This window comes from Branchiostoma floridae, chromosome 5 (genome assembly GCF_000003815.2).
Source record: "Branchiostoma floridae strain S238N-H82 chromosome 5, Bfl_VNyyK, whole genome shotgun sequence".
NCBI classification, from domain to species: Eukaryota; Metazoa; Chordata; class Leptocardii; order Amphioxiformes; family Branchiostomatidae; genus Branchiostoma; species Branchiostoma floridae.
The window spans coordinates 27548268-27573739 of NC_049983.1; the positions used below are offsets into that span (position 1 = coordinate 27548268).

The 25472-nt window shown below is 46.3% G+C and overlaps 2 protein-coding genes across 2 annotated transcripts in view; one reads left to right on the top strand and one right to left on the bottom strand.

Moving 5' to 3' along the window:
- LOC118416402 (E3 ubiquitin-protein ligase HUWE1-like) overlaps positions 1 to 20231 on the top strand; it is an 82193-nt gene extending 61962 nt beyond the window's left edge. Inside the window, exons 65-88 of the mRNA XM_035821498.1 lie at positions 3 to 77; positions 411 to 564; positions 2146 to 2273; positions 2922 to 3122; positions 3502 to 4211; positions 4963 to 5123; positions 5423 to 5485; positions 5686 to 5861; positions 6911 to 7043; positions 7479 to 7638; positions 8683 to 8882; positions 9740 to 9933; positions 10298 to 10507; positions 11076 to 11237; positions 11326 to 11549; positions 12344 to 12525; positions 13383 to 13638; positions 14365 to 14486; positions 15011 to 15179; positions 15598 to 15703; positions 16472 to 16675; positions 17029 to 17163; positions 18456 to 18607; positions 19194 to 20231. Coding sequence (XP_035677391.1) covers positions 3 to 77; positions 411 to 564; positions 2146 to 2273; positions 2922 to 3122; positions 3502 to 4211; positions 4963 to 5123; positions 5423 to 5485; positions 5686 to 5861; positions 6911 to 7043; positions 7479 to 7638; positions 8683 to 8882; positions 9740 to 9933; positions 10298 to 10507; positions 11076 to 11237; positions 11326 to 11549; positions 12344 to 12525; positions 13383 to 13638; positions 14365 to 14486; positions 15011 to 15179; positions 15598 to 15703; positions 16472 to 16675; positions 17029 to 17163; positions 18456 to 18607; positions 19194 to 19296 — 4380 coding nt within the window. The 3' untranslated portion in view covers positions 19297 to 20231. The remainder of the gene's footprint in view (positions 1 to 2; positions 78 to 410; positions 565 to 2145; positions 2274 to 2921; positions 3123 to 3501; positions 4212 to 4962; positions 5124 to 5422; positions 5486 to 5685; positions 5862 to 6910; positions 7044 to 7478; positions 7639 to 8682; positions 8883 to 9739; positions 9934 to 10297; positions 10508 to 11075; positions 11238 to 11325; positions 11550 to 12343; positions 12526 to 13382; positions 13639 to 14364; positions 14487 to 15010; positions 15180 to 15597; positions 15704 to 16471; positions 16676 to 17028; positions 17164 to 18455; positions 18608 to 19193) is intronic.
- Positions 20232 to 20234: 3 nt separating this feature from the next.
- LOC118416403 (calmodulin-alpha-like) lies at positions 20235 to 25241 on the bottom strand. Its single transcript, XM_035821499.1, has 5 exons — positions 25106 to 25241; positions 23003 to 23199; positions 22562 to 22681; positions 21429 to 21551; positions 20235 to 20729 (listed from the first exon to the last, which is right to left on the bottom strand). Exons 1-5 carry the CDS (start codon positions 25239 to 25241, stop codon positions 20694 to 20696), a joined length of 612 nt encoding a protein of 203 aa, XP_035677392.1. The 3' UTR covers positions 20235 to 20693.
- Positions 25242 to 25472: the final 231 nt, after the last annotated feature.

Consider the following 25472-nt stretch of genomic DNA (forward strand, 5'->3'; position numbering starts at 1 on the left):
GGGAACAACCTGTGGACCCGGCAGGCTTCATACAGAACCTGCCCAGCTCACTCAGACAACAGGTCCTCGCTGATATGGTGAGTACAGTACAGGGGGTGCTGTGTAGAATGACACAGTGCTCGCCGTGATGTGTGTGTGTGTGTGTATAGAACATGTTGAAACCTTCCCTGTCCCCCCAAGATGACACAGTTCTTGCCGCGATGCGATGTGATGTGTGCGTGTGAGCGTGTGTGCATGGTGTGTGTTTGTGTCTGTAGAACATGTTGAAAGCCTCCCTGTCCCCCCAGGATGACACAGTTCTGGCCGTGATATGTGTGTGTGTGTGTGTGTGTGTGTGTCTGTGTGAGTGTGTGTGTGTGTGTGTGTTTGTGTGTGTGTAGAACATGTTGAAACCTTCCCTGTCCCCCCAGGATGACACAGTTCTGGCCGTGATGCCGCCGGAGATCGCCGCGGAGGCGCGGAACCTTCGCCGTGAGCTGGAGGAACGACACCGGCAGCTGATGCAGGAGCGACTCTTCAGTGCGGCAAGCGGTAGCGTGCTTTCAGCTATCCTTAGGACTTCAGGCAAGAACCATGGGCTGCTGTTTGTGCACTCAGCCAGGCCTTGGCACATGGTTGTAGCCCCAGCAAAATGTTTGAGACGCTGCCTGTTGGTTTGTAACAGTATAGGCAGCCCCCCCCCCCCCACAAAAAAAACACCAACTTTCTGTTTGAAACATGGTTTTAGCTCCAGAAATGTGCTTCAGATGCTGCCTATTGATTTAGATGAACAAAGGCAGCCACCAAAACAATTTTTCTTTATTTGTAGGCTCCGAAAAATGTTTAAGCCCTTCTGAAACTCATTTAGGCAGCGGCAGCACAGAAAAACTCACCAAGAAAAGACGGTCCAAAATGCTGGTAGGATCCTCGGTACAGCACAGGCAGCTCACAAACCATTTGATCTGTAGCAAGGTTTTAGTCGTTGCCTGTTTTGAAATGATTTTGCATAATTACGAGCAGAATTAATGGAAATTGCACATTTTTATGTTAATTGAAAATAGAAAAGGTTCTAGATTTGAATGTTTATACCTGGCAGCTGAAGAAAAGCAGCGAGCCAGTTAAGTTTTGTACAAAAGTGTATATATGTGTTTACTTTGGACGTTTGACTGAGTTGTTTAAACCTTTTTCTTTGAAAGATTTTTCTGATGTTTCTTAGCTATCTTCCATCTCAGATGTCAGCCCATTTGAAGAAAACATTATTTTGGCAGTTGGAGGTTTAAAATTTCTCCCAAAGGGGCTAATTTCCCTTGCCAATCAAATTGACGAAACAAGCACAAACAACAGTCCTGTTTTGTTTTTTTCTTGTCACTTCTTGCCACGTAAAAGCTATTTCCTCTTCTTCCGTTTTCTTCTTTTGGCTGAAGTTTGTTTTTGTAAAACTGCTGATATGCCATTTTTTGTTCTTTTGCTATCAGAAGCACTGCTGGCTAAGCACTTTTGCATGTATCTCGAGCACAATATGGAGAACATGATGTATGAATGCCAAGAATGTCTCATGCTAAATTTGTCATTTTGGACTTGTTGGTCACTTTTCTTCATGAAGTACAATTTCTGCTTTGTCTTGCAGGACTTTGTAGTTTTTGTCCATTTATTTACATGATGAACGATCACCAATACATCAGGCTCCTTTCCTGCAATAGGCAGTCATGTTGTTTCTGATGTACAAATGACGTCACTTTATTATTTATAGTGCACTACTTGGGTTTGTCATACTTTGTCCCAAGTAACATTCGATACGGGTGTACTGGCCTGTTCCATACTTCAAAAAGAAAACCTCATCTGCTGGAGATCCTTACGTCATATGTTTTCCATGGATTTTTCCATTGGAGAAGTGTGTTCTTTCCATGCAATCTCAGCATCTTTCCCCGCTAACATCTCTCTTCAGGGATTAAAAAACTCTATTTGTGACATCATTTTTGCTGTTTTGGGCAAGACAAAGTAGAATTCGTTAAACCATCACTGTAAGGTTATGGGCAAAAATGCTGAGGTTGCTTAAAAAGAACAGTCTTTCCCAATGCCATACATACCCATCTGTTGATGGTATGCAGAGATTTTTTTTCTGTCTGGGCGGAAGTAAAGATGTTTGTTGTTGTTTTTCTGGTGCAGGTCTGGCCAGTCGGCTGGGAGGGAGAGGGATCCATTACATCCAGTCTGCGTTACCTCAGCACCACCGGAACACCTGGCGCTGGGGCACGCAGCACAACCGGGCAGCAACTGCCACCACGGCCAACCAGGTACTGTAACACGTGAACCACTGTGAAAATAGACATGGTGGGTAAACAGTACAACTGATCAGCAACCGCTACTACTGCCCTCCTAAGTCTTGTGACAAGATCTCATATCAAAGACTTTGATAATGTCAACTGAAAAGGGTTGCAGTCCTTAGATGGGTCGTTAAGCCAAGGTCCACTGTTAATCGTATTTGAAGAAAGCTAGAGGAATTTCCCAGTTAAAACGAACGTGTAAATAGAGCAGCTTTTCAGTCAGCTGAACTTGACAAAGATCATCTCCACTTTCTCCATAAGAGTAAAAGAGGCCATTTACATTTACATTTACAACTTTCCCCCAACCGAGACGGGGGCCGATACCGACTTCAAAGCACCTTTGACCCTTGCTGATGTCAGTGATGTGTGACTTAGGCTTTTGGTCATTTCAACTTGATGAGGATCAGCGCTTTATTTTTTGTACGGATGTAGAGTTTAGAGCTGTAACATGATACCTAAATCCTCCCCAGGTCCGCCTGCGAGGCCGGCAGCTGCTGGACCACGAGGCGCTGGCGTGCCTGCTGGTTCTACTGGTCATGATTCACCCCCCTCTTTCTCCCTCCCCAGGTCCGCTTGTTTAGAGCTGTAAGTGTAACATGATACCTAAATCCTCCCCAGGTCCGGCTGCGAGGCCGGCAGCTGTTGGACCACGAGGCGCTGGCGTGTCTGCTGGTTCTACTGTTCGTGGACGAGCCGAAGCTGAACACCAGCCGGCTGCACCGCGTGCTGAGGAACCTCTGCTACCACAACGGCACCCGGCTCTGGGTGGTGCACGCGCTGCTGTCCATACTGGACCGCACAGGGGACAATGTGTGCAAGGTACGACATGTGTTCAGTACAAATAGAATGTGTAAATGTAGAGAAGTATCTGAAGCAAGGAAATGAACGAAAGTTCCCCTGCTTCACCTATTGAGTCAGTTGTACTTGCAGAACCTCAAAGTTTCTGACTTAGAGAGAAGAGATGCTGCTTCAGTGAGCGTAGTTCAGTGCTTTTTTAAAAAAAGAGAAAAAGTTTTTTTTTTGTATGCATCGTTTGTATGCATCGTTGGGAGCTTGAAAAATCTTTGAATTCCATAAACTTACAAAGTTATGGGTAGTCCAGCACATTTCATTTTTATGTCATTCAAGGTAGTGAAATTTGCACAATTTGAGCTGTTACCTGAGAAGCTAATAAAAGCTGCATTTTATCATGTTCCAGCCCCTCCTGGAGATCACGGATGGTTCTGAGAAGGGTTCAGGGAAGAAGTCCCGTCCGTCCAGTTCCTCCTCCCAGGACATGGCCATGGACACGCGGACATCTCAGCCATCCTGGCTCTCAATAAGCCTGGACGCAGCCCTGGGCTGCCGGGCAAACGTGTTCCAGATCCAGAAAACCGGCGGCAAGAAGCACGTGGAACGTCACAGCGGCGCGGTGCACATACACCCGCAGGCCTCCCCCATCGTCTGTAGACACGTCATGGACACTCTCATCTCTCTAGCCAAGGTTTTCCCTGGACATTTCATCCCTGGTAAAGCCAGGGAGGCAGGGACCTGTTCCACCAGTAGTAGTAGTAGTAGTAGTCAAACCCAGGCCAACAAGGTAAAAGAGACTCCTCCGGCCGCAGGCACTGTTGCAACAAACAGAGTAGGTAGTAGTAAAACGGACACGGACTTCTGGGACGTGCTGGTGAAACTGGACTCCATGAGTGTGGGCAGGAAAGGGAAGGGCACGGCGAAGTCCCACGCGGGCGCGAGCACGAGCGAATCGGATCCGAGCGGAGAGAGTTTGGAGACGTCGCCGCTGGGATCGCTGCTGCAGATGTTGGCGCACCCGGTGATCCGGCGCAGCTCGGTGAGTTGGAGTTTATTGAGATGCCCTTTAGCTCCATCCTCCAACGCAGGGACATCCAACAGCGAAAGCGCCTGTCTGTATGTACCCTGCTCTTTCAACCGTTACTTTTAGTTCCTGTGGACGTCCCCCCCAAACCAGCTGTCAGCCAGTTAGAGAATAGGCCTTTCAGTTTTCAAAAGGGGTCTCTCATATATAAAGGTACACTCATTAATATTTATAAGCAGGGCGGTCAGGAACTAAGGGTGACGGCTGAAAGAGCAGGATACATCCAGACAGGTGGTTTCGCTGTTGGATGTACCCTGCGTTGGAGGATGTTAAGCTCAGATTGAGCTAATCTTCCAGGGCTCATACAAATAAGAAGGCATACAATATATGCAAATACATAAACAGATACAATAACTAACATCCACTCAAAACAGGTCAGACTTGCATACGAATATATACATAAAGTCTAAAATTACGAGTGAGGTCAGAAGTTTATATACACTAAAACCGTTATGATCCGTAGAATTGGTCTATCATCTTCTTAAACAATCGTGGAGGGTGGGTTTTGAGGGTTTCATCAACTCATCTGTCAATTTGTCTTCGCCTTTGTCTTATTTCTTTGAGAGCCTTTGCACTCATGTCAAAGATAACATAAAATGTAATATATGTATATTTTTGCCCTTTGATCGATTCTAATTTTCAACAGCCCTTACAATGGTGTCCAAGACACATACAATATCCGAAGAAGAAACTTCAACTTTATCATGTTAAACAAGCATTTTGCTGTATCAGAGACAATCTTGACATCACTGGGTAGCAGATTCCAAAGTTTAGCTGATCTGTAATTAAACGTTCTCCTCCCGACAAGGTTCTGACCGACAAGCTGCTGAGGCTGCTGTCGCTGGTGTCCATCGCCCTGCCCGAGGAGATGAAGAAGGCAGAGGAGCAGGCGAGGGAGGAGGCTGCCAGGAGAGAAGAGAGCAGGACCGAGGAGTCTGCAGCAGGTCAGGAGAATTCTGGGCAATGTTGCAGGATTTTAAACACTCGGTTTAGATAGCCCTTTTCTAAATTTAATGCTGTCATTTGAGTATAAAATAGTCAGAAAAAGCTGTTACTAAGTTTTATTGAAAAAGGTAGAAACTGTCGTAATAAAAAATGAGTCTTCGTTGGTCGAAGTAGACAACCAGTCAAGTTCATCTTTGTTCAGTTGCTCTGTCCTGGGTTTGTTATACCAATAAGATTGCTGTGATGGTGGGTTCATGTGTTCCTCTGGATCACTAATGATGACTTCTCTCCACTACAGAGTCAGGAGCAACTGGAGGTACAGAGGCAGCTGCAGTGGAACAGAGACCAGCAGAACAAACAGGTAACCATGGTAACTAGTAACCATAGCAGTATCACAACAGGAAAGGACGACTGGAGCCTATTTTTTTACTTCCTTTGGAAACTTTTTTGTTTGTTTTTTGACCAGTATGTAAAACAGTTTGTTGTAGAATTGATTTGTGGAACAACCCAAGCTGTGTCCCTGTCCCCAGTCCTAATAGTGTTGTTGTTGTTGTTCTCCAGTTACTGTACAGTCAACACTCGAGCTGGTGCCAACAGCAACCTCCACCCCCTCCCCCACCCCCAGTCGGAAGGACACAGTCATCCCCCGCCCCACTTCAACCTCGTCCGTCTTTGAGGATTCTGCAGGGAGAGCGACAAACATCATGCTGGAGAAACAACTCCAGCTGGCTGTAGATGTAAGTAAACAACTCCACTGTAAATAAACAACTCCAGCTGGTCGTAGATGTAAGTAAACAACTCCAGCTGTAAATAAACAACTCCAGCTGGTCGTAGATGTAAGTAAACAACTCCAGCTGGCTGTAGATGTAAGTAAACAACTCCAGCTGGCTGTAGATGTAAGTAAACAACTCCAGCTGGCTGTAGATGTAAGTAAACAACTCCAGCTGGCTGTAGATGTAAGTAAACAACTCCAGCTGTATGTAAACAACTCCAGCTGGCCGTAGATGTAAGTACTTAAGTCTTTAAACAACTCGAGACCATGGAATATGATCCTGGCATCCCATTCCTGTTCAGGTCTCACCTGTCCTTAGTGCTGATATCTCTGCTGTTGTTACAGATCCTGACGTCCCACTCCTGTTCAGGTTTCACCTGTCCTTAGTGCTGCTGTTGTTACAGATCCTGACGTCCCACTCCTGTTCAGGTCTCACCTGTCCTTAGTGCTGATATCTCTGCTGTTGTTACAGATCCTGACGTCCCACTCCTGTTCAGGTTTCACCTGTCCTTAGTGCTGCTGTTGTTACAGATCCTGACGTCCCACTCCTGTTCAGGTTTCACCTGTCCTTAGTGCTGATATCTCTGCTGTTGTTACAGATCCTGACGTCCCACTCCTGTTCAGGTTTCACCTGTCCTTAGTGCTGCTGTTGTTACAGATCCTGACGTCCCACTCCTGTTCAGGTTCCACCTGTCCTTAGTGCTGCTGTTGTTACAGATCCTGACGTCCCACTCCTGTTCAGGTTTCACCTGTCCTTAGTGCTGATATCTCTGCTGTTGTTACAGATCCTGACGTCCCACTCCTGTTCAGGTTTCACCTGTCCTTAGTGCTGATATCTCTGCTGTATGATGTTTGGAGATTCCTTTATTCCTTTATTAAGATACCCTTTAGCCCGTAGGGCTATCTTTCCAGGGTTCGAACAGATACACCACAAACATACATGTATATATATTCATAACAGATAAAAACATAAAGAGATGATGTTGATGTTTGATTTTGTTGTTATTGTTACAGATCCTGACATCCCACTCCTGTTCTGAGGAGGGTCTGGAGGATGCCACCAATGTGCTCCTGCAGCTGTCCAGAATAGACAACCAGACGCGGGAGTCAGTGCTGAAACTACTGCTGCAGGGGGGCAGGCAACTCGGTTAGTACTCATCACAGGGAAGTTCCTGAGACTAATACAGATTATAATCAGAAAGACCTTGATATTCTTGATATGTGCTTAACATCATTTTGGTTTGAATTTTTGTCACACCTGATTTGATTTTGGATCCCTCATACTAAAAGCAAGGGGGATCCAATCTAGGAGATCCTAATAAGGGCTAACTTTAAATTATCAGTATCTTACTTGCAGAGGTTATTGTTGAAAAGTTGATAAACCGTAAGAAGGTTTCCATGGAAAGAAAGTGATGTAGTTGTCTGATAGTTTATAACAATGGGAGAAGCAGAGAGAGAGACTCTATATTGTGCTTTCCTTACATGAATCTACACAAAATAACCCTTTGGTCACGGTGGTAGAAAAAGGAAGTTCTGCCTGCTGGCACATGTAACCCCCTAAACCCCACTTGTTGTCCTTCAGGCCACACGCTGTGTGAGCAGATCTTCCAGCTGCTGCAGGAGGTCCGGGACCACATCTCCAGGCTGAAGCAGACGGGAGCAGAGGGAGGCATGGAGGAGCTCTCTTCTCCGGAGGAGGCAGGAACATCTCAGGCTAGACAGCGGGGAGTCATCTCCAACAGGTGAGCATGTCATGTGGGGAGGGGGGGTGGAGGAGTCATCTCCAACAGGTGAGCATGTCATGTGGGGAGGGGGGTGGAGGAGTGAGGTACTCCGGAGGAGGGCGGAGCAGGAACATCTCAGGCTAGACAGCGGGGAGTCATCTCCAACAGGTAAGCATGTCATGTGGGGAGGGGGGTGGGGAGTGAGGTACTCCGGAGGAGGGCGGAGCAGGAACATCTCAGGCTAGACAGCGGGGAGTCATCTCCAACAGGTGAGCATGTCATGTGGGGAGGGGGGGTGGAGGAGTCATCTCCAACAGGTGAGCATGTCATGTGGGGAGGGGGGTGGAGGAGTGAGGTACTCCGGAGGAGGGCGGAGCAGGAACATCTCAGGCTAGACAGCGGGGAGTCATCTCCAACAGGTAAACATGTCGTGGGGAGGGGGGTGGAGGAGCTCTCTTCTCCGGAGGAGGCAGGAACATCGCAGGCTAGACAGCGGGGAGTCATCTCTAACAGGTGAGCATGTCATGTGGGGAGGGGGGTGGAGGAGTGAGGTACTCCGGAGGAGGGTGGATCAGGAACATCGCAGGCCAGACAACGGGGAGTCATCTCCAACCAGTAACATCTCAATGTCAGGAACTTACCTGGAAAAGGAAGTGAAAAAGATAGTAAAAAATGCCTCAAACCATTATCTACCTGTATGTACTTAGAGTAGTGTTTTACACAGTTCATAATAGTGCACCTGAGATCAACCAGCAGAGCCTAGTTCTTGTTGTTCCTGAGACATCCTGGTGTGCTGGGTAGAAACTGGTCATCTATTGGCTCCTCGGAGGGCAGGTTTGACAGCCAGATGGTGGATGTTCCTGCCCCCACCAAAGTTAGGGTTGGTCATGAGTGAAATGTTTTGTAGAACCTACATAACATCTCCCCCCACACCCCCAGGTTTGACAGCCAGATGGTGGTAGTTGCTGCCCCCCACTAAGGTTAGGGGTTCATGAGCGAAGTGTTCTTGACAGCCATCGAATTGTGGTGTAGAGACTGTAACATCTCCCCCACATCCCCTAGGTTTGACAGCCAGATGGTGGTCGTTGCTGCCCCCACCAAGGTTAAAGGAGGTCGTGAGCTGCAGCTGCCCAGCATGGCGCAGCTCACCAGCAAGACGTCCACCCAGAGCTTCTTCCTGCGCATCCTCAAGGTCATCATCCAGCTGAGAGAGGCGGCCAGGAGAGCTGTCAAGAAGGCACGGGACGCCGAGAAGAGACAAGGTGGGGAGAGTTGGTTTGTTGTTATGGAGTTGCTAGTTACAAGTTTGTAATATTATTAGGAAGCAGAACTGATTTCCCTGTCTGCTGTAAGATCAAGACTATTGAAATGTTTTACTAGTGTAGTCAAATTACATTTAGGGACTCAAGTTGGAACTTGGAGCTGAAAGAGATTTTTGTTAAGCAGAGAAAAATTTTGTATGCAAACTTTTTTTTGAATACTGACAGATTCACGACTCCAGTGTCAATATTACTTCTTAATTTATATTGAGTGACGCTCTTTACTCAAGTTTTTAACATGGGAAGAGAGTTGTTGTTGCATTGTTGTTTCGGAGTCAGCTATTTATGACTTCATGTTAGATAACATTTTGTTCTTTCCTCATTTATACAACAATGTAGCAGACTTGACAGAGTTGTTGGTTGACTAAACCTGTTTTTGGTTCTGCCGTAACTTTTTAAATGTTCTGTGTTACTGATGTGAAATGGCCTTCACTAGCTGAGCACAAAATTCCTACCCCCAGCAGAGATTCTCTTAACCTTTCTCCTACTAAGGGAGCCTTTAGGAACCAAGTTTGTGTTGGTTACAGGGTTAAACAGTAAGGAGAAGGTTAATGCACTAGTAAATAACCTCTCCAAAAATTTGGAGCAGAGTTACGTTGCTGCGTTTGTTTTTATGCAGTTCTGCAAGATGTTTGAAATCCAGACCGCTGAAAGACGTTTGTATTGTTCGAGAGGAAACTTGAATTTCTTTCAAATGTTGTGGAAACACTGCAGGAAAAACCTGCAGCAGATTCCTGCAGTCTGGTTGCTGCGGATGTTTAGGTTTAGAGTCCAACACGAATGTAACCCTGCATGCACAGGAGGCCCTAACCTCGGCACCACAGCCTCAAGTGTAGCTTCTGCTGTTGCAGCGTTGGAGGCCGAAGCCGAGGCCATCATAGAGATGGTGGGACGGAGGGAACGAGAGAGGCTGCAGAGGGAGAACTCTGCGCCGGCTGCACCAGGCACGGCAGCCGCAGGGGCCTCCACCAGTACCGAGGACCAGGCTGCACCGGTAATGTCCTGATATCTACTGATTTGTTTGTTTGTTTGTTTTATTTATTTCACAGGGGTAACATATTGCCTTTTCTAGGCGCTTTTCAATGTGCCCTGGGAGGTAACCCCAGACATACATATACATACATATCAAGTAAAATAAGATAAGAAGTAACATAACATGAGAAGATTAACTTTGACGTGTATACCCGTCAATACAAATCATAGTAACTTAGGATGTCATTTTACTATGTAAGTAAATAAAAATTAACTTAACCAGTGTCTTCCTCAAATAAAGTTCAGATGTGCTCTTGTTGTCATAAAGTTTAGAGGTGTCTCTCCGTCTGGTCTTATTCTAACACATGTATTTCTCCCCTCTCCAGGCGGAAGCGCCAGCAGACCCGGCCGCGGGCCCGGCCCTGGGTGACATCATCGGGGAGGCACCCATGGAGCTGGAGCCCCAGGCCACCGGGGCAGCAGCGCCCGCGGCACAAGCACCCGCGGCACAAGAACCCGCGGCACAAGCACCCGCGGCCGAGGAGACTCCTGCACAGACAGAGGAACAACAGGCAGCTGGGAAGAAGGAGAAGGAGGTCCGGAAACTTTCGTCTTTATTCTTATCACCTTCTAGCCTTCTTGGTATTTGCTTCAGAATGAGAACCTGGTATGAAAATGATCAAAAGTCCACTAAATCATAGCAAGCACTTTTGATTCTCTTTCACTTTTGTCTTTTTCAAAAACATTCCAAGTTGAAAAACTTTGAAGTCCTTGAGGAAGACTCTTCATCAATTTATCACTTTCCATTTTGTCTCCTTGCGGACCTTTCCAAACTCCTTACTTTCCCTTTGGTCTTCTTCCTTACCGTTCTAAACCTCGTTACTCCTTCATTTCCTTCAGGAACTTTCTAACTTCCTTACTTTTCCTTTCATGTTCTTCCTTCCCTTCTTAACTTCCATACGTTCCCTTTTCTGTCCTTCAGGAACATTCTTAACCTCATCACTTTCCCTTTCGGGTCCTTCAGGAGGCTGAGGAGCCAGAGCTGCCGAGACTGAGCAGCCAGCTGACCCTTGAGGATCTGTGGGACACCCTGAGCAAGTGTCTGACGGCTCTGTCCTTCAGGAACATTCCTAACCTCATCACTTTCCCTTTCGTGTCCTTCAGGAGGCTGAGGAGCCTGAGCTGCCGAGACTGAGCAGCCAGCTGACCCTTGAGGACCTGTGGGACACCCTGAGCGAGTGTCTGACGGCTCTGTCCTTCAGGAACATTCTTAAACTCATCACTTTCCCTTTCGTGCCCTTCAGGAGGCCGAGGAGCCTGAGCTGCCGAGACTGAGCAGCCAGCTGACCCTTGAGGACCTGTGGGACACCCTGAGCGAGTGTCTGACAGCTCTGTCCTTCAGGAACATTCTTAAACTCTTCACTTTCCCTTTCGTGCCCTTCAGGAGGCCGAGGAGCCTGAGCTGCCGAGACTGAGCAGCCAGCTGACCCTTGAGGACCTGTGGGACACCCTGAGCGAGTGTCTCACGGCGCTGTCCGACACCACGGACCACCACGCGGTGCTGGTGCTGCAGCCGGCTGTGGAAGCCTTCTTCCTGGTGCACGCTGCCGAGAAGGAGAAGAAAACAACAGAGCAGAGGTGGGCTGTTATTGCCAGTCTTCTTCAGGACATTTTATTTTACTAATGCTGATGTTACCTATTGGGGTGTGTGAGTCTTGGTCCTTCCATGGTGAGGAGAATTTGAAAAAATTATCATTCTAAGGGAGCAGAGAATGAGAAGAAAACAGGAGAGCAGAGGTGGGTTGTTACATCTATCAGTCTTTTTCAAAGGCATTTCTGTTTGTTGATAGGAAACTCTTACAGGGTAATTGTTATAACTTTTTGACCAAGGAGAAGAAAACAACAGAGCAGAGGTGGGTTGTTATTGCCAGTGTTCTTCAGGATTCTAGACATTTCATTTTAGGGTAATGCTAATTGTGATGGTACCTATTTGGGTGTGTGGAAGGGGAGTCTTGGTCCTTCCATGATGATGAGATTTTGAAAAAGATTCTCATTCTAAGGGTACCCATGAGGGGACTTTATAATTTGGTCAGAGAAGGAGAAGAAAACAACAGAGCAGAGGTTGGATGTTACATCTATTAGTCTTTTTCAGTGGCAATTCTGTCCTTGGAAAGGAAACTCTTACAGGATAATTGTTATAACTTTGTGACCAAGGCCAATCACAAAGTAAAACACTGGTATACAGAGTTGTATACTCAATTCAAAAGATGGAAAATGAAAGAAGTAGATAAAGTACAAGGGAAATGGGCAAAGGGTTGTCAGCATTTCAATTTTTATTTTATTTCCTATATGCGTTATGAATTGTCAACAGTTGATATACATTTGAAGTTTGAGTTATTTTTATAACACATTAATTTCTTTGTTTTCTGCAGACAATCGGAGAGGCAGCGGCACGACAGCCACCTGAGCGACCACGCCCCCATGTCGCCGCTCCCGGCCACGCCCGCCGACAGCGGCACCAGTCTGGGGCGTCAGGAGTCCGTCGCCTCCGTCTCGTCTGCAGCAAACATCACTGGGCTTCCACACGACACGCAGAAGTTCCTCAGATTCGCAAGTCAGTATTCCTGCTCTGTGTGTGTGTGTGTGTGTGTGTGTGTGTGTATGTGTGAGATCACTGGGCTTTCACACGACACGCAGAAGTTCCTCAGATTTGCAAGTCAGTATTACTGCTCTGTGTGTGTGTGTGTGTGTGTGTGTGTGTGTCTGTCCGTAGCATCACTGGGCTTCCACACGACACGCAGAAGTTCCTCAGATTTGCAAGTCAGTATTCCTGCTCTATGTGTGTGTGTGTGTGTGTGTGTGTGTGTGTGTGTGTGTCTGTATTTGTATGTGTTTGGTGTGTGTCTGTGTCTGTGTGTGTTGCGTGTGTCTGTATGTATCTGTGTGTGTGAGTGTGTCTGCATGCGTGCGTGCGTGTCTCGTCTGTAGCAAACATTACGGAGCTTCCACATGACACACAGAAGTTCCTCAGATTCACAAGTTAGTCTGCCGACGTTTTGTTTTGTTTATGATAAATTACTGGAAATCCTTAAGTCTTCTGTCTTAATTTATAAGTTAGCTTGTAAGGGGTTAGTTTTGAAGATCATTTTCTATTGGATTTACGCTGCACCTTTACAATGTTGTTTAATGAGTGTAGTTTCAGCTGGACTCTTTAGGATGATAAATGAACACTTCCCTTGTTTATAGGAGATAGGATTGCTGTATTTTGAAGAGTCTTCAACATGTTATATCAGATTCTATTTACTATACTCATCAAGGTCAAGTTAACACAGTTTCACATCAGCTGACCAATCGTCGTAAGTTTTCATTGTTCCTGCCAGGCCTGCACCAGATGCTACATGTATCATGTAATACAAACACACACACAGATGTTGTTCCAGTGCTAAATGTTTTTTTGCCTTGCCCCTCCAGAAACCCATCGCACAGTGCTGAACCAGATCCTTCGCCAGTCGACGCAGCACCTTGCTGACGGTCCCTTCTCCGTGCTTGTCGACCACACGCACATCCTGGACTTCGACGTGAAGCGGCGGTTCTTCCGGCAGGAGCTGGAGCGGATGGACGAGGGGATCCGGCGGGAAGACCTGGCCGTGCACGTCCGGAGGGATCACGTGTTCGAGGACTCGTTTCGCGAGCTGCACCGCAGGACGCCCGAGGAGCTGAAAAACAGGTGGGTGTCACTTTCACTCAAGTTGTGCTTCTGTATGAACTTTCTTTACAAGTTGAAGTTTCTGTTTGATTAAAACAATTTCTAAAAGAAAGAAGTCTTCACAAGCAACCAAAAGAGATTTATGTAAGGAGATAACATCACAAGAAGCATGCTTCCATCATTCTCCTACGCAGAGGGACTACAGTCGTGTCAAAACGCCTTGTGTTTATCTCTGCTATCTTGTGCACTCAGACCAGTTAGGGACCGCCCTACTTATAAATATTGATGAGCCCTTATATGGGCAGTCAGCCGTTGGGGATCAGTTGTAGGAGGATGGAGCCTTGTAATACGTAACATGATTGGCTGATAGATTCCCAGCGGCCTTTGCGAGACAGCTTGCGACAACAAAAAGCCCAAGAAAAGCCTATTCTCTGATTGGTTGACAGCTGGTTTGTGGCGACAATCATAATAACCACGGATAGGGCATGAGATAGCAGGGCCCCATAGGCTAATGCCGTTGGGGACCGGGCGTTAGGAGGATGGCTTCCATCAGCATTGATGGATGTTGATTTTTTTGTTTTACTTAATTTCCTGACAATTTTTCAAACTGCCATTATTTTGCTGACTTGTGAGTGAATGGTGTTTATAGAAAGTGTATAGTAACATGCAGAATTATAGTAAGTGTATTTGCTAGTATTCCTACTTGGTTGTTTCAGAAACGGAGTAACTGTTGGTGTTTTCTGTTAGGTTGTACATCGTGTTTGAGGGAGAGGAGGGCCAGGATGCGGGCGGGTTGCTAAGGGAGTGGTACCTCATCATCTCCAGGGAGATCTTCAACCCCAACTACGCCCTCTTCACCACATCTCCAGGTAAGCCATAAACCCCAACTACGCCCTCTTCACTACATCTCCAGGTATGCAGTAAACCCCGACCACACCCTATGTGGCCAGCATTCGTTGACCCTTGAAAAAGTTGGCACATCTGTGTTTGGTGGTACATTTCATCATTTCCCCAATTTTGTTAAGTGACTTGAACTTGCTTATGATGCAAGAAGTGCCTGTTTGCCTAGAACTCAAATGAACTAGAAAGACAACATTTTTGCAAAAACCTGTTTTCCCTCTAACCTTGTGATAAGCTACTCGCACACAATGCTATACCATTAGGTTCTCCCCAAAGTACTGTGTGCAAGTGAAAAAAATGGGGCTATGAATGGGGGTGTTTGAGTAGCCTGACATGATAGCCAAACCCTTTTTGCTGGGAGGAAGAAAGAAAAAGAATAGACCAAAAACAACATGTTTTCTCTTTTTGAGAAAACATAATTACAGCATCTCCTCAGTCACCCCTTAGTGCAGTGACTAGATCAGCTACATGTAAAATTTTCTCCCATCTCCAGGTGACAGAGTGACGTACCGGCCAAACCCCTCGTCCCACTGCAACCCCAACCACCTCAGCTACTTCAAGTTCGTGGGGCGCGTCATCGGCAAGGCCATCTACGACAACAAGCTGCTGGAGTGTTACTTCACTCGCTCCTTCTACAAGCACATCCTGGGCAAGAACGTCAAGTAAGAACCTGAGATAACCTTCCCCAGACTTGTGTTTCTGTTATTTCTAGGGTAAAAACTGCAGCATTGAATTTAATATGTTGGAAGGATTGCAAAGTAGAACTGGTAAGAGGATGAAGCCTGCCATATCTTATAGCACTTGCTCATAGCAAAGACACACAAGTTAACCAATAGTCAGACTAAGCATAGATTTTTTGCATTGCTCTTTGCTTGTAAATCATTGTAATAATAACACGTCGCTGGTTTATAAAACTTCCTCTGAGCCAAAGTTTGATGTGTCTGACACTCATTTTAGGTACACAGACATGGAGAGTGAAGACTGACCTTTAACCCTTACTGCCCCCCTCCCCCCTGTAGGTACACAGACATAGAGAGTGAAGACTGACCTTTAACCTTTGCTGCCCCCCTCCCCCTGTAGGTACACAGACATGGAGAGTGAAGACTACCAGTTCTACCAGGGGCTAACATTCCTGCTGGAGAACAACATCGAGGAGTCTGGTCTGGAGCTCACATTCAGCACTGAGGTAGGCTGTCTTTACTTCTGCATGTACATGGAACAGGTAGTATTGAACTGTTACTGTTTACAAGGTAACTGCAGGGTGTGTAGCAGTTACCCGACATAGGGCTCGAAATTCATTTTTGGGATTAGGTGCACTGGTGCACCCAGCTTAGAAAACTGGGTGCACCAAAAAAGTTTTGGGTGCACCACTTAAATTTAAGTACTAACCTAATACAAGCTATCAAATTCTTAAACAAGTACTATGACAGACATTTTTATTATCTTTCTAACACTAAGATGTCAAGAACATGATGTATACAAAATGTACTTGTATACTTTGAAATCTTTACATACATAAACCTAAGAAAATATTTGGGTGCACCCACAGAAAAAAATTGGGTGCACAGTTCCAATTTTGGGTGCACATGCACCCAGTATTTCGAGCCCTGCGACATAAGTCAAGTAAGTCATAAGTCAGTGTAGCCCAGAAGCCAGCAGTTCTGACATTGAATCCAGTCATGCCACCGCTCTTGGAAAAGACACTGTACCTGACTTTCCTCACTTCACCCAGGTGCAAAAATGGGTGCCTGACTTCGCTTGAGGAGGAGAGGGTTGGGCTTCATCTCCCAATACTACATGTATGCCCTGGACTCAGGATAATGACCCACTTCTACCTACCTAGTCCCTTGACCTCCAGGTCGTTGGGGGGACAAGGTAGATATGAAGATAGAGAGACTCAAGCCACTACAGCCTCAAAAAGGGACTACCTTAACCTCTTACCTTTTTACTACAGATCCAGGAGTTTGGTGTGACGGAGGTGCGTGACCTGAAGCAGAACGGGCGCAACATCACTGTGACGGAGGACCACAAGCACGAGTACGTGAAACTCGTGTGCCAGCTCAAGATGACCGGCTCCATCCGCAAGCAGATTGACGCCTTCCTGGAGGGCTTCTACGAGATCATCCCGAAACGTCTCATCTCCATCTTCAACGAGCAGGTGAACTTTTTTGTTGTGCTTTTGTGAATTTGAAGAAAGAGCAATATCGTTTTGATCCTTAACTGCTTGTCTTCTTTACCCGCTTGAAAAGTCCTTCTCTCTATGTTTATTCGTGTTGAATAATATCAATTAAAAAAAACACTTGCTGACATGTTGTTAGAAAATTTCTCATGTGAATGAACCATTCTACATTTGTGAGGTTATAATGATCAATTGAATGCGAAGAGTGTTTCTGGTTTCCACAACATACTTACGTTACTTTGAATTTGATATTTGCTACCTTACTTCCACAGGGTTTTGCCAGACATAAGTAATTACTATTGATCATCGATTATTGATGACTGTTTTTCCAGGAACTGGAACTGCTGATCTCCGGTCTGCCCAACATCGACCTGGACGACTTGAAGGCCAACAGCGAATACCACAAGTACCAGAGCAACTCCCTGCAGATCCAGTGGTTCTGGAGAGCTCTCAGGTCCTACGACCAGGTCAGTACCACAGTAAGGCACCACAGTAAGGTACCACAGTAAGGTACCACGGTTAGGTACCACAGTAAGGTACCACAAGTATCAGAGCAACTCCCTGCAGATCCAGTGGTTCTGGAGAGCACTCAGGTCCTACGACCAGGTCAGTACCACAGTAAGGTACCGCAGTAAGGTACCACAGTAAGGTACCACAGTAAGGTACCACAGTAAGGTACCACAGTAAGGTACCACAGTAAGGTACCACAAGTACCAGAGCAACTCCCTGCAGATCCAGTGGTTCTGGAGAGCTCTCAGGTCCTATGACCAGGTCAGTACCACAGTAAGGTACCACAGTAAGGTACCGCAGTAAGGTACCATAGTAAGGTACCACAGTAAGGTACCACAGTAAGGTACCACAGTAAGGTACCACAGTAAGGTACCACAGTAAGGTACCACAAGTACCAGAGCAACTCCCTGCAGATCCAGTGGTTCTGGAGAGCTCTCAGGTCCTACGACCAGGTCAGTACTACAGTAAGGTACCACAGTAAGGTACCACAGTAAGGCACCTCAGTTAGGTACCACAGTAAGGTACCACAAGTACAACTCCTTGCAGATCCAGTGGTTCTGGAGAGCACTCAGGTCATATGACCAGGTCAGTACCACAGTGATGTACCACAGTAAGGTACCACAAGTACCAGAGTAACTCCCTGCATATCCAGTGGTTCTGGAGAGCTCTCAGGTCCTATGACCAGGTCAGTACCACAGTAAGGTACCACAGTAAGGTACCGCAGTAAGGTACCATAGTAAGGTACCACAGTAAGGTACCACAAGTACCAGAGTAACTCCCTGCAGATCCAGTGGTTCTGGAGAGCACTCAGGTCCTACGACCAGGTCAGTACCACAGTAAGGTACCACAGTAAGGTACCACAGTAAGGTACCACAGTAAGGTACCACAAGTACCAGAGTAACTCCCTGCAGATCCAGTGGTTCTGGAGAGCTCTCAGGTCCTATGACCAGGTCAGTACCACAGTAAGGTACCACAGTAAGGTACCACAGTAAGGTACCACAAGTACCAGAGTAACTCCCTGCAGATCCAGTGGTTCTGGAGAGCTCTCAGGTCCTATGACCAGGTCAGTACCACAGTAAGGTACCACAGTAAGGTACCCTAAGTATGATCAAATGTTGGATACCACTACTACTACTATCACTATTACTATCTCCTTTTACAATCAGGAGGACAGTAGCTTTCTTTAAAGGAATTGAAACTGGAAAGATATAGTCTCTTCAATGTTCTTCCTCCCGTCTCCCGTTTGCAGGCGGACCGTGCCAAGTTTCTGCAGTTTGTGACAGGGACGTCCAAGGTGCCTCTGCAGGGGTTCTCGCACCTGGAGGGCATGAACGGCACGCAGAAGTTCCAGATTCATCGCGACGACCGCTCCACCGACAGGCTGCCTTCCGCACACACATGGTAGAGGGCGCTTTTACTACTCTTTTATTCAGCATTGTACCACTACGTACAACTTTGTGCTTGCTTGTGTAGTAAGACTTTTATGTCACTGAAGGATAGACATCGATGTAATATGAAAGTTACTCAAGCAACTGGACAAGTTTGGTGAATTCTCATATGGTCTTCACTGGTGAGTCTATACCTTAGCACACAGTTTCATGGCAGGTCAAAGTTTTGTCTCAACCCAGGTCCCTGTTTTCATCTTCTTTTCTGGATCTTGCTGAATCTTTTACTTCAAAACAGTAAAAAAACCAAGGCATTGAATTGATGTGAAAAAGTACTTTTGACTAATAAATATTCAAATGGAAGCTGGGGACAACCAGCAGATTGCTTTTGCTTCCATCAAAAGCTGGTACAATTTCAGCTTAAATTTTAATTTGATTTTGCTGACCTTCATCAGACGTCTGATTCACCGCACTGATCTGGAAGCAGGAAGCGTGATGACGTCAGGAGTGAATCAAAATTGTCAGGAAGAAGGGATTTTAGAACTCATGGATTTATGGTGATACATTTTTCACTCTTGTACTTCTTCTCTTCTGCCCCCCAGTTTCAACCAGCTGGACCTTCCTCCCTACGAGACGTATGAGAAGCTGCACTACATGCTGAAGATCGCCATCCAGGAGTGCTCCGAAGGCTTCGGCTTCGCCTAGCGCCCCCCTCCCCACGCCTTCCACCCTCCTTGTTGCAGAAGTATGGACATTGAGTACACAGTAGCGCCCTCGGCCCTGTTAATACTCCAGACCCGCGGATGTACAGGGGCCGCCGGAGGCTCGACGTTCCAAATGTTGCCACGTGTATGTATGTGTACAGTCGTCATGTACAGGACTGGTGACGATGTGACTTCTGAACCAGATACGCTAAAGAAAATTTGACAGTAAAGATATTGTTCGAACATATTGTTTGTCGGGACATACACAATGCTAATCCGAACGGCCGCCCCCCTCCCCACCCTAGATACTTACACAATGGAGACTGTCATAAAGGGGGAGGGGGGCGGTTACAGCTTACTACGCCGTAACTTCCAGCAGTGCACACTGGGAGATGAAGTCAGCATCGCGGACCTCAGGCAATAACGATGCTGTTACACGGCCCTACGCGGCCACGGTGCGTCCGTAGTTCACACGAAAGTTGCCGTAGTAGCTAACTCCAGACACTAGTTTTGTAAAGAGAGATGATACAGTGGGTTGGGTAAAGAAGAATAAGAGACTGTCCATTGCTTTCAAAGCATTCTGCCTGACGTATCTTGGTTGTATTTAAGATTCCGTGGTTTAGTAGACGTAGCTCCGTTGAAAATAGGTGTTTTTTCACCTGGTCTAAGAGATAAAAATTGCACTATAAATGATGAAAGGTTCATATGTTGGATATTATGAAAAGATATGTATTTGAGAACACATTGTTGCTTATAGGCCTATAGATGTAAGATTGGACGCAACTTTAGAAAAGCAGAAAGGCACAGCCTACAAATTCCGAGATTTTTTCATTTTTCGTTTTACTGTACTGGTTGACTTAATATTGATGCCGAACTGTTACATTTGAGGACTCTTGAAAATTGTTGAGAAGTGAATAAATGTCAAATGTGAGCCAAGGATCCTTGTGTGACAGATTTTATTGCTGTTTTGTATGACTGCAACATCCTGAGTAGTTGTTAATTGCATGGAGTCTCTCTCCAAACATTCAGAAAGAGAAACCCGTCACAAATATGATTATAAAACCCTTAGTTTAGCGTGTAGAGTAGCTGAAGATGCTCTTATGCCAAATATGAATGTACACTCAAAGTCGACATTCCAATAGCGACAGCCTGTTGCTTGCACAAAACTACACCAAAACATGCATAAACGTGTCCCACAGGGAACACATATAATGTTGGTTGATAAAGGAAGCATATACACGTACAAGCAGAACACATCTTTACATGGGTAATGATTATAATAGTTAACATTGCACTCACTTTCAAAAGTATAGAAAAACACGAATTCAACTTAGCTACACTTTGTATTACAAGTAAAATACGTTTCCCTTGAGGAGGTGCAGAAAGACAGCATGGCTGTTACTGGAAGGACGCCTTGAACTCTTCATAGCTGACCTGTAGAAACAACAGCAACAGGAAAAGATCGTTAGCCCCCAACCCCTCCACCAGACTAGGGGGGACTTAGTTAATCTAGGGGGGACTTAGGGGGTCTTAAGGGACTTAGTTAATCATCATATTCTCAGTTTATATCTTTGAATCTTCATTTGTTGTTTTTGCTTCAGTGCTTTGCCTACGTGTTATTTTGTGATCTTGTTTTGTTATCTTGTATTCATTTATCCATGTATTTGTATTCTTTTGCGGTGGCGGCATGAATATAAGTCACGACTTGAGTGTGCCGTCACCATGTCTTGTAAATATATGTTGCAATAAAAAAAAAGACTAGGGGGGACGGATCGTAGATTTCAGGGAAAATGACCCGGCAGATGGCTAGAAGAGTCAGTCCACGCTAAGGTAAACATTCCTCTGATAACAATTCAAAGTGTTAGAAGCAAGACTCCCCTGCCAAATTATTGTCCTACATGTAGCTTAATCTGGTAAAGACTTTACTCGACATTCTCAAGTTCTTGGTCGTGAGCAAAGTCATCTGTGGTTGGGAGTTAGTCTTCTCGTTATGTATGTGTGGGGAGGAGGGCGGATAAAGTTTCTGAGTTGAGCCTGACGTTAACTCCATCCGTGTAACATCCCCACAGTGTGTGTGTGTTGCGGGTGAGGGTGTGGGTGGGGGAGAGTGTGTGTGAGGGGGTTGACCCTGACCTTGCCGTCCCCATCCGTGTCCGCCTCCCTCAGCATCTTTTCCGCCTCCTCCTCCGTGACCTCTGCCCCCAGCTGCGCCATGCCCTGCATGATCTCGCTCTTGTCCAGGAACCCGCTCTTGTCCTGGCAATTAAGTCCAACCAGCGGTTAGAACCCTGGGGGCCAGTCGGGATCGGGCAGCTAGGACAGTTTATTCGGTGGCCCAAGACAATCAGCCCGCAGATACCCTGTTAGCGCTCGGATATTTCGGGGAGTTAAAGCCCGAATGAGTTATCGCTACAGAGGGCAAGTGGACCTCCTTCGGGCTTCAACTCCCCGAAACGCTAATGTGAGATCGTCGGGCTGACTGCCTTGGATCCCCGAACAAAACTCGCTAGCTACCCAAACCTATCTGGCTCCCAGGGTAGTGGTTTACGCCAAAAAGCAGTTACCCAAGCAACTAGATGTGATTTTGGGAACGGTCAGACGCTTCATGCAGCATCCGCTTCTTTCCGTCCGAGAGACTGGCAAGCGCGCCGACGGTACAGCGTATATATATATACGTAGCTGATAAAAGGTAGTGGATGATACCTGGAACGTCTGACCGTTTCCCAAATCATATCCAGTTGCTTGAAAAAACGCTTTTTGCTCATCTCACTATGTATAACGTTGCCTTTATGTCTAACCTCCTTCAACCAATCAATAGTCTATTTTCACAGGCACGATCGAGCGAGCAATTCAATATCAGCATGCACTGTCACATACAATAGGCTGCGATCTTTTTATAACACTTGATTTCTGAAACGGTGGAAAAGTAGATACTGTATACGTGTAATGTAATGTTGAAGCTGGACCCCTGCTCTATTAGATTGTGATTATCTAAAAGTGTGTCTTTTAGATAAGTCTTTCTTTAACGCCCTCCTTAAGCACTGGACCCCCATTAACGTCCTATCCAAGGGACGGCCTTAACCAAATTTTAAGCCACATTTTCACCTGAGTTAACTTATGAAGGTGAGGTGAACTTTGGGAATTCGTGGTAATGCCTTTCCCAAGAGTAACACGTCGCTGGCATGTCTGGGGATTCGAACCCAGGACTCTGAGCCCATTGCCAAACACCCTACCCGTTAGATACACTGACACGAAGCCAACCGTACCTTGTCAAACATCTTGAACGTGTCCATCGCCGAATCAGTCATCTGCATCCGGGCCAGGTAGTCGTCGGCGCTGATTGGTCCTCCGCTCGGGTCAACAGCCAGCATAGCCTTACGGATCTCCTGCAGAAGGTGACGTCATAATGGAACATTCGTTTGGCCAATCACGATACATCTTCAGAGTATGACGTCATGACTTTCGCATCTTTTTTGACGTTTGGAATTTACTTTGGTATTCTATTATTACATTAGTATCCGTTTTCCGATATTTTATTTGATTAATCTACGTCACTTGTGCTGATTTTACAACTGCTTTGTACGATCAAAATTGGCCCAAAAAGTTTATTCTAACTTCTAAAATGATGCGTGCGCGGATGTCATCAATATAATGAAATGTGTCATCCATATAATCAAATTAACATGGCCAACTTTATGATAACATACCTGCTGCTCCTGTTCACCCATGGGGGCGCCCATGGATTTGTACCCCTCGATCATCTGTTCCGCCGTGATCTTGCCGCTGCCGTCCTTACAGAACGAGGCGAACAGCTGCCTCATCTGGGCGATGGCTTCTTCTGACAACTGGCCTGACATCGCTGGGTGCTCGGGTTTCTCGTCTGCTGAGTCTGATTCGATTAGCTCTGTATCAGGCAAAACGAACAGGAATGTAACATTTGTTACTGTTATTGGGGCTGAATTGTGAGGAATTTACAATAGGCGGGGCAAAATCGCACGGTTCTGGATCCGAGGGGCTGCTATTCGCTGAGTTCCGTCTGAGTCTCGACTCTGTCAGTAACTCTGTATCAGGCAAAACGAACAGGAATGTAGCCTAGCTTCCATCAGGCCTTCCCACCAGAGTACGTAAAATTATGGATTGTAGAATTCAGTAAAAGGCTAAAGAAGAGTCAGTCAGCGGGCCGGGAATGTTAACATTTTCCATCCCCATCTGTGTGGCCGGTCAAACTCTACGCAGTTAGCCTAGCCCGGAGTCCAGCCTTGATAGCTTTGGTCGGCGACCATTGGGAGCGGACAAAAGGTAACAAGGCTGTACTCTAGGCTATGGTTAGTAAGTAGAGACTACAAGAAGGAACATAGCCTTTGGGAAATTTGAACATGTTGCTGCATTTCAAGTAGCGCAACAGATTCTTACGAACCCACGAACCTGCTTTCCTTGGTATCATTTCTCACTCACAGCCCCTAGCTGGCCTCAAAGTGATGAAATGATTGCGACGATAAAATTTCAGCGGTTAAATACTGACCGCTAACAAATCAAGAATAGCAGTGTACGAAAGCCATTTATAAACTACCTCGTCGCAGCACCAAGTTAACCTACCTTACTCTGACTTCACACACACACAAACAACACAAGTAGGCATCAGCCGTACTTCCCTACGTCTGCAGGTACGGAAAGCGCAAACATACCGTCCCAACTGTTCTCAGTGAGAGAATTAAAACGACGCGCGGAAGACCAAAAGTCAAATACATACAAGCCAACCTAAGAGCCGACACGAACCTGTTTGACGGGGTAGTGAGTGATTTTGACGTGAAGGAAATCCAGTCCAAGAGTGAAGTGGAGACAGCTTTCAAGTTTGGTTTGGTCGGGAGCTGGACCAAAATAAAGTTAAGTATTTGTTCTACAAGCAGGAGGGTCTGCATGGGGGTCACGACAACGCTTTAATTGCGCTATATTCATAGGAACCCCCCTACATGTTAACCAAAAATCATGGCCGAAAATTTATGCATAATTTATTCACATCGCTAGAAAGTACATGAATACTTTCCTATGGTTATTCATTATCCGGGAAATAATGAAAAGTTGCTTATGCCTTACCGAAAAGACCACACAGACCCTCCAGCAACCAACAGTAACGTGCGGAATGTATTGCCCTACTGACCATTGGCCATGTCTGACCCTGGGCATCTATTTTGGACAGGCGGTCAGGATGACCCGCCGGTCTGGCGCCCCACCCTACCCCCACCCCATACCCAGAACTGGTTTTAGTTTGGTCAAATTTCACCAATTTCCCAGCATCACGGTTTATCAACACTTTCTTTTGCCAAATCGGCGTATCTTTACCCACTCCACTGGACCGGTACCCCGGACCGCGATGTCTCGTACGGGTTTTGATAGTGTGTAGATCGTATTAGCCTCTACCAGGCTGTAAGATAGTAGAAATTAGCCAAATAGCTACAGATAACATACAGTTGGAAAAGTCGGCCGGCTAACTCCTCTGCAGCTGGAGTATTATCTGCCCTTTGACCAGTTTCTACTATGCGGAGCCTGGTAGAGGTTATATAGATACAAGTAAAGGTGAAGATAAAATCGTAGAACAAAGTTTTGCCGAGAATTCGCCTGTAGAGTACAAATTGAAGGCATGACTGACCGGCATCTAGCCTGTCCCGACTCTGCCGAAGCTCGCTCAACAGCGCATCTAGCTTCTCCTCCCGCGCAGACTCTGTTGAAGCTCGCTCAACAGCGCATCTAGCTTCTCCTCCCGCGCATCTAGCTTCTCCTCCCGCGCATCTAGCTTCTCCTCCCGTACAGACTCTGCTGAAGCTCGCTCAACAGCGCATCTAGCTTCTCCTCCCGTGCAGACAGCTTCTCGTGCATCTCGCCGAGTTCTGCCGACATCTCGGCCAGGGTTTTTTCCTCCGTGTCTTCGTTCCGTTGTTGGTCTGCCATAGCTACAGAGGCCACCGACAGTATTGAAGCCTAGTATGAAGGGACAATGTTTGCTGAATCCCCGAAGCGTTGCCTCATCGAAGTAGGGAAACGACCATATGGCTCTCCTGGTGATCTAGTCTCTACCAGGCTGCCAAGGTCGCTGGAAAAATAGTAGAAATAGGCCAAATAGACTGAAAATACACCAGAGTGGTTGGTTGGTCGAGGAATCCCAGGTCGCAAACTGTATTC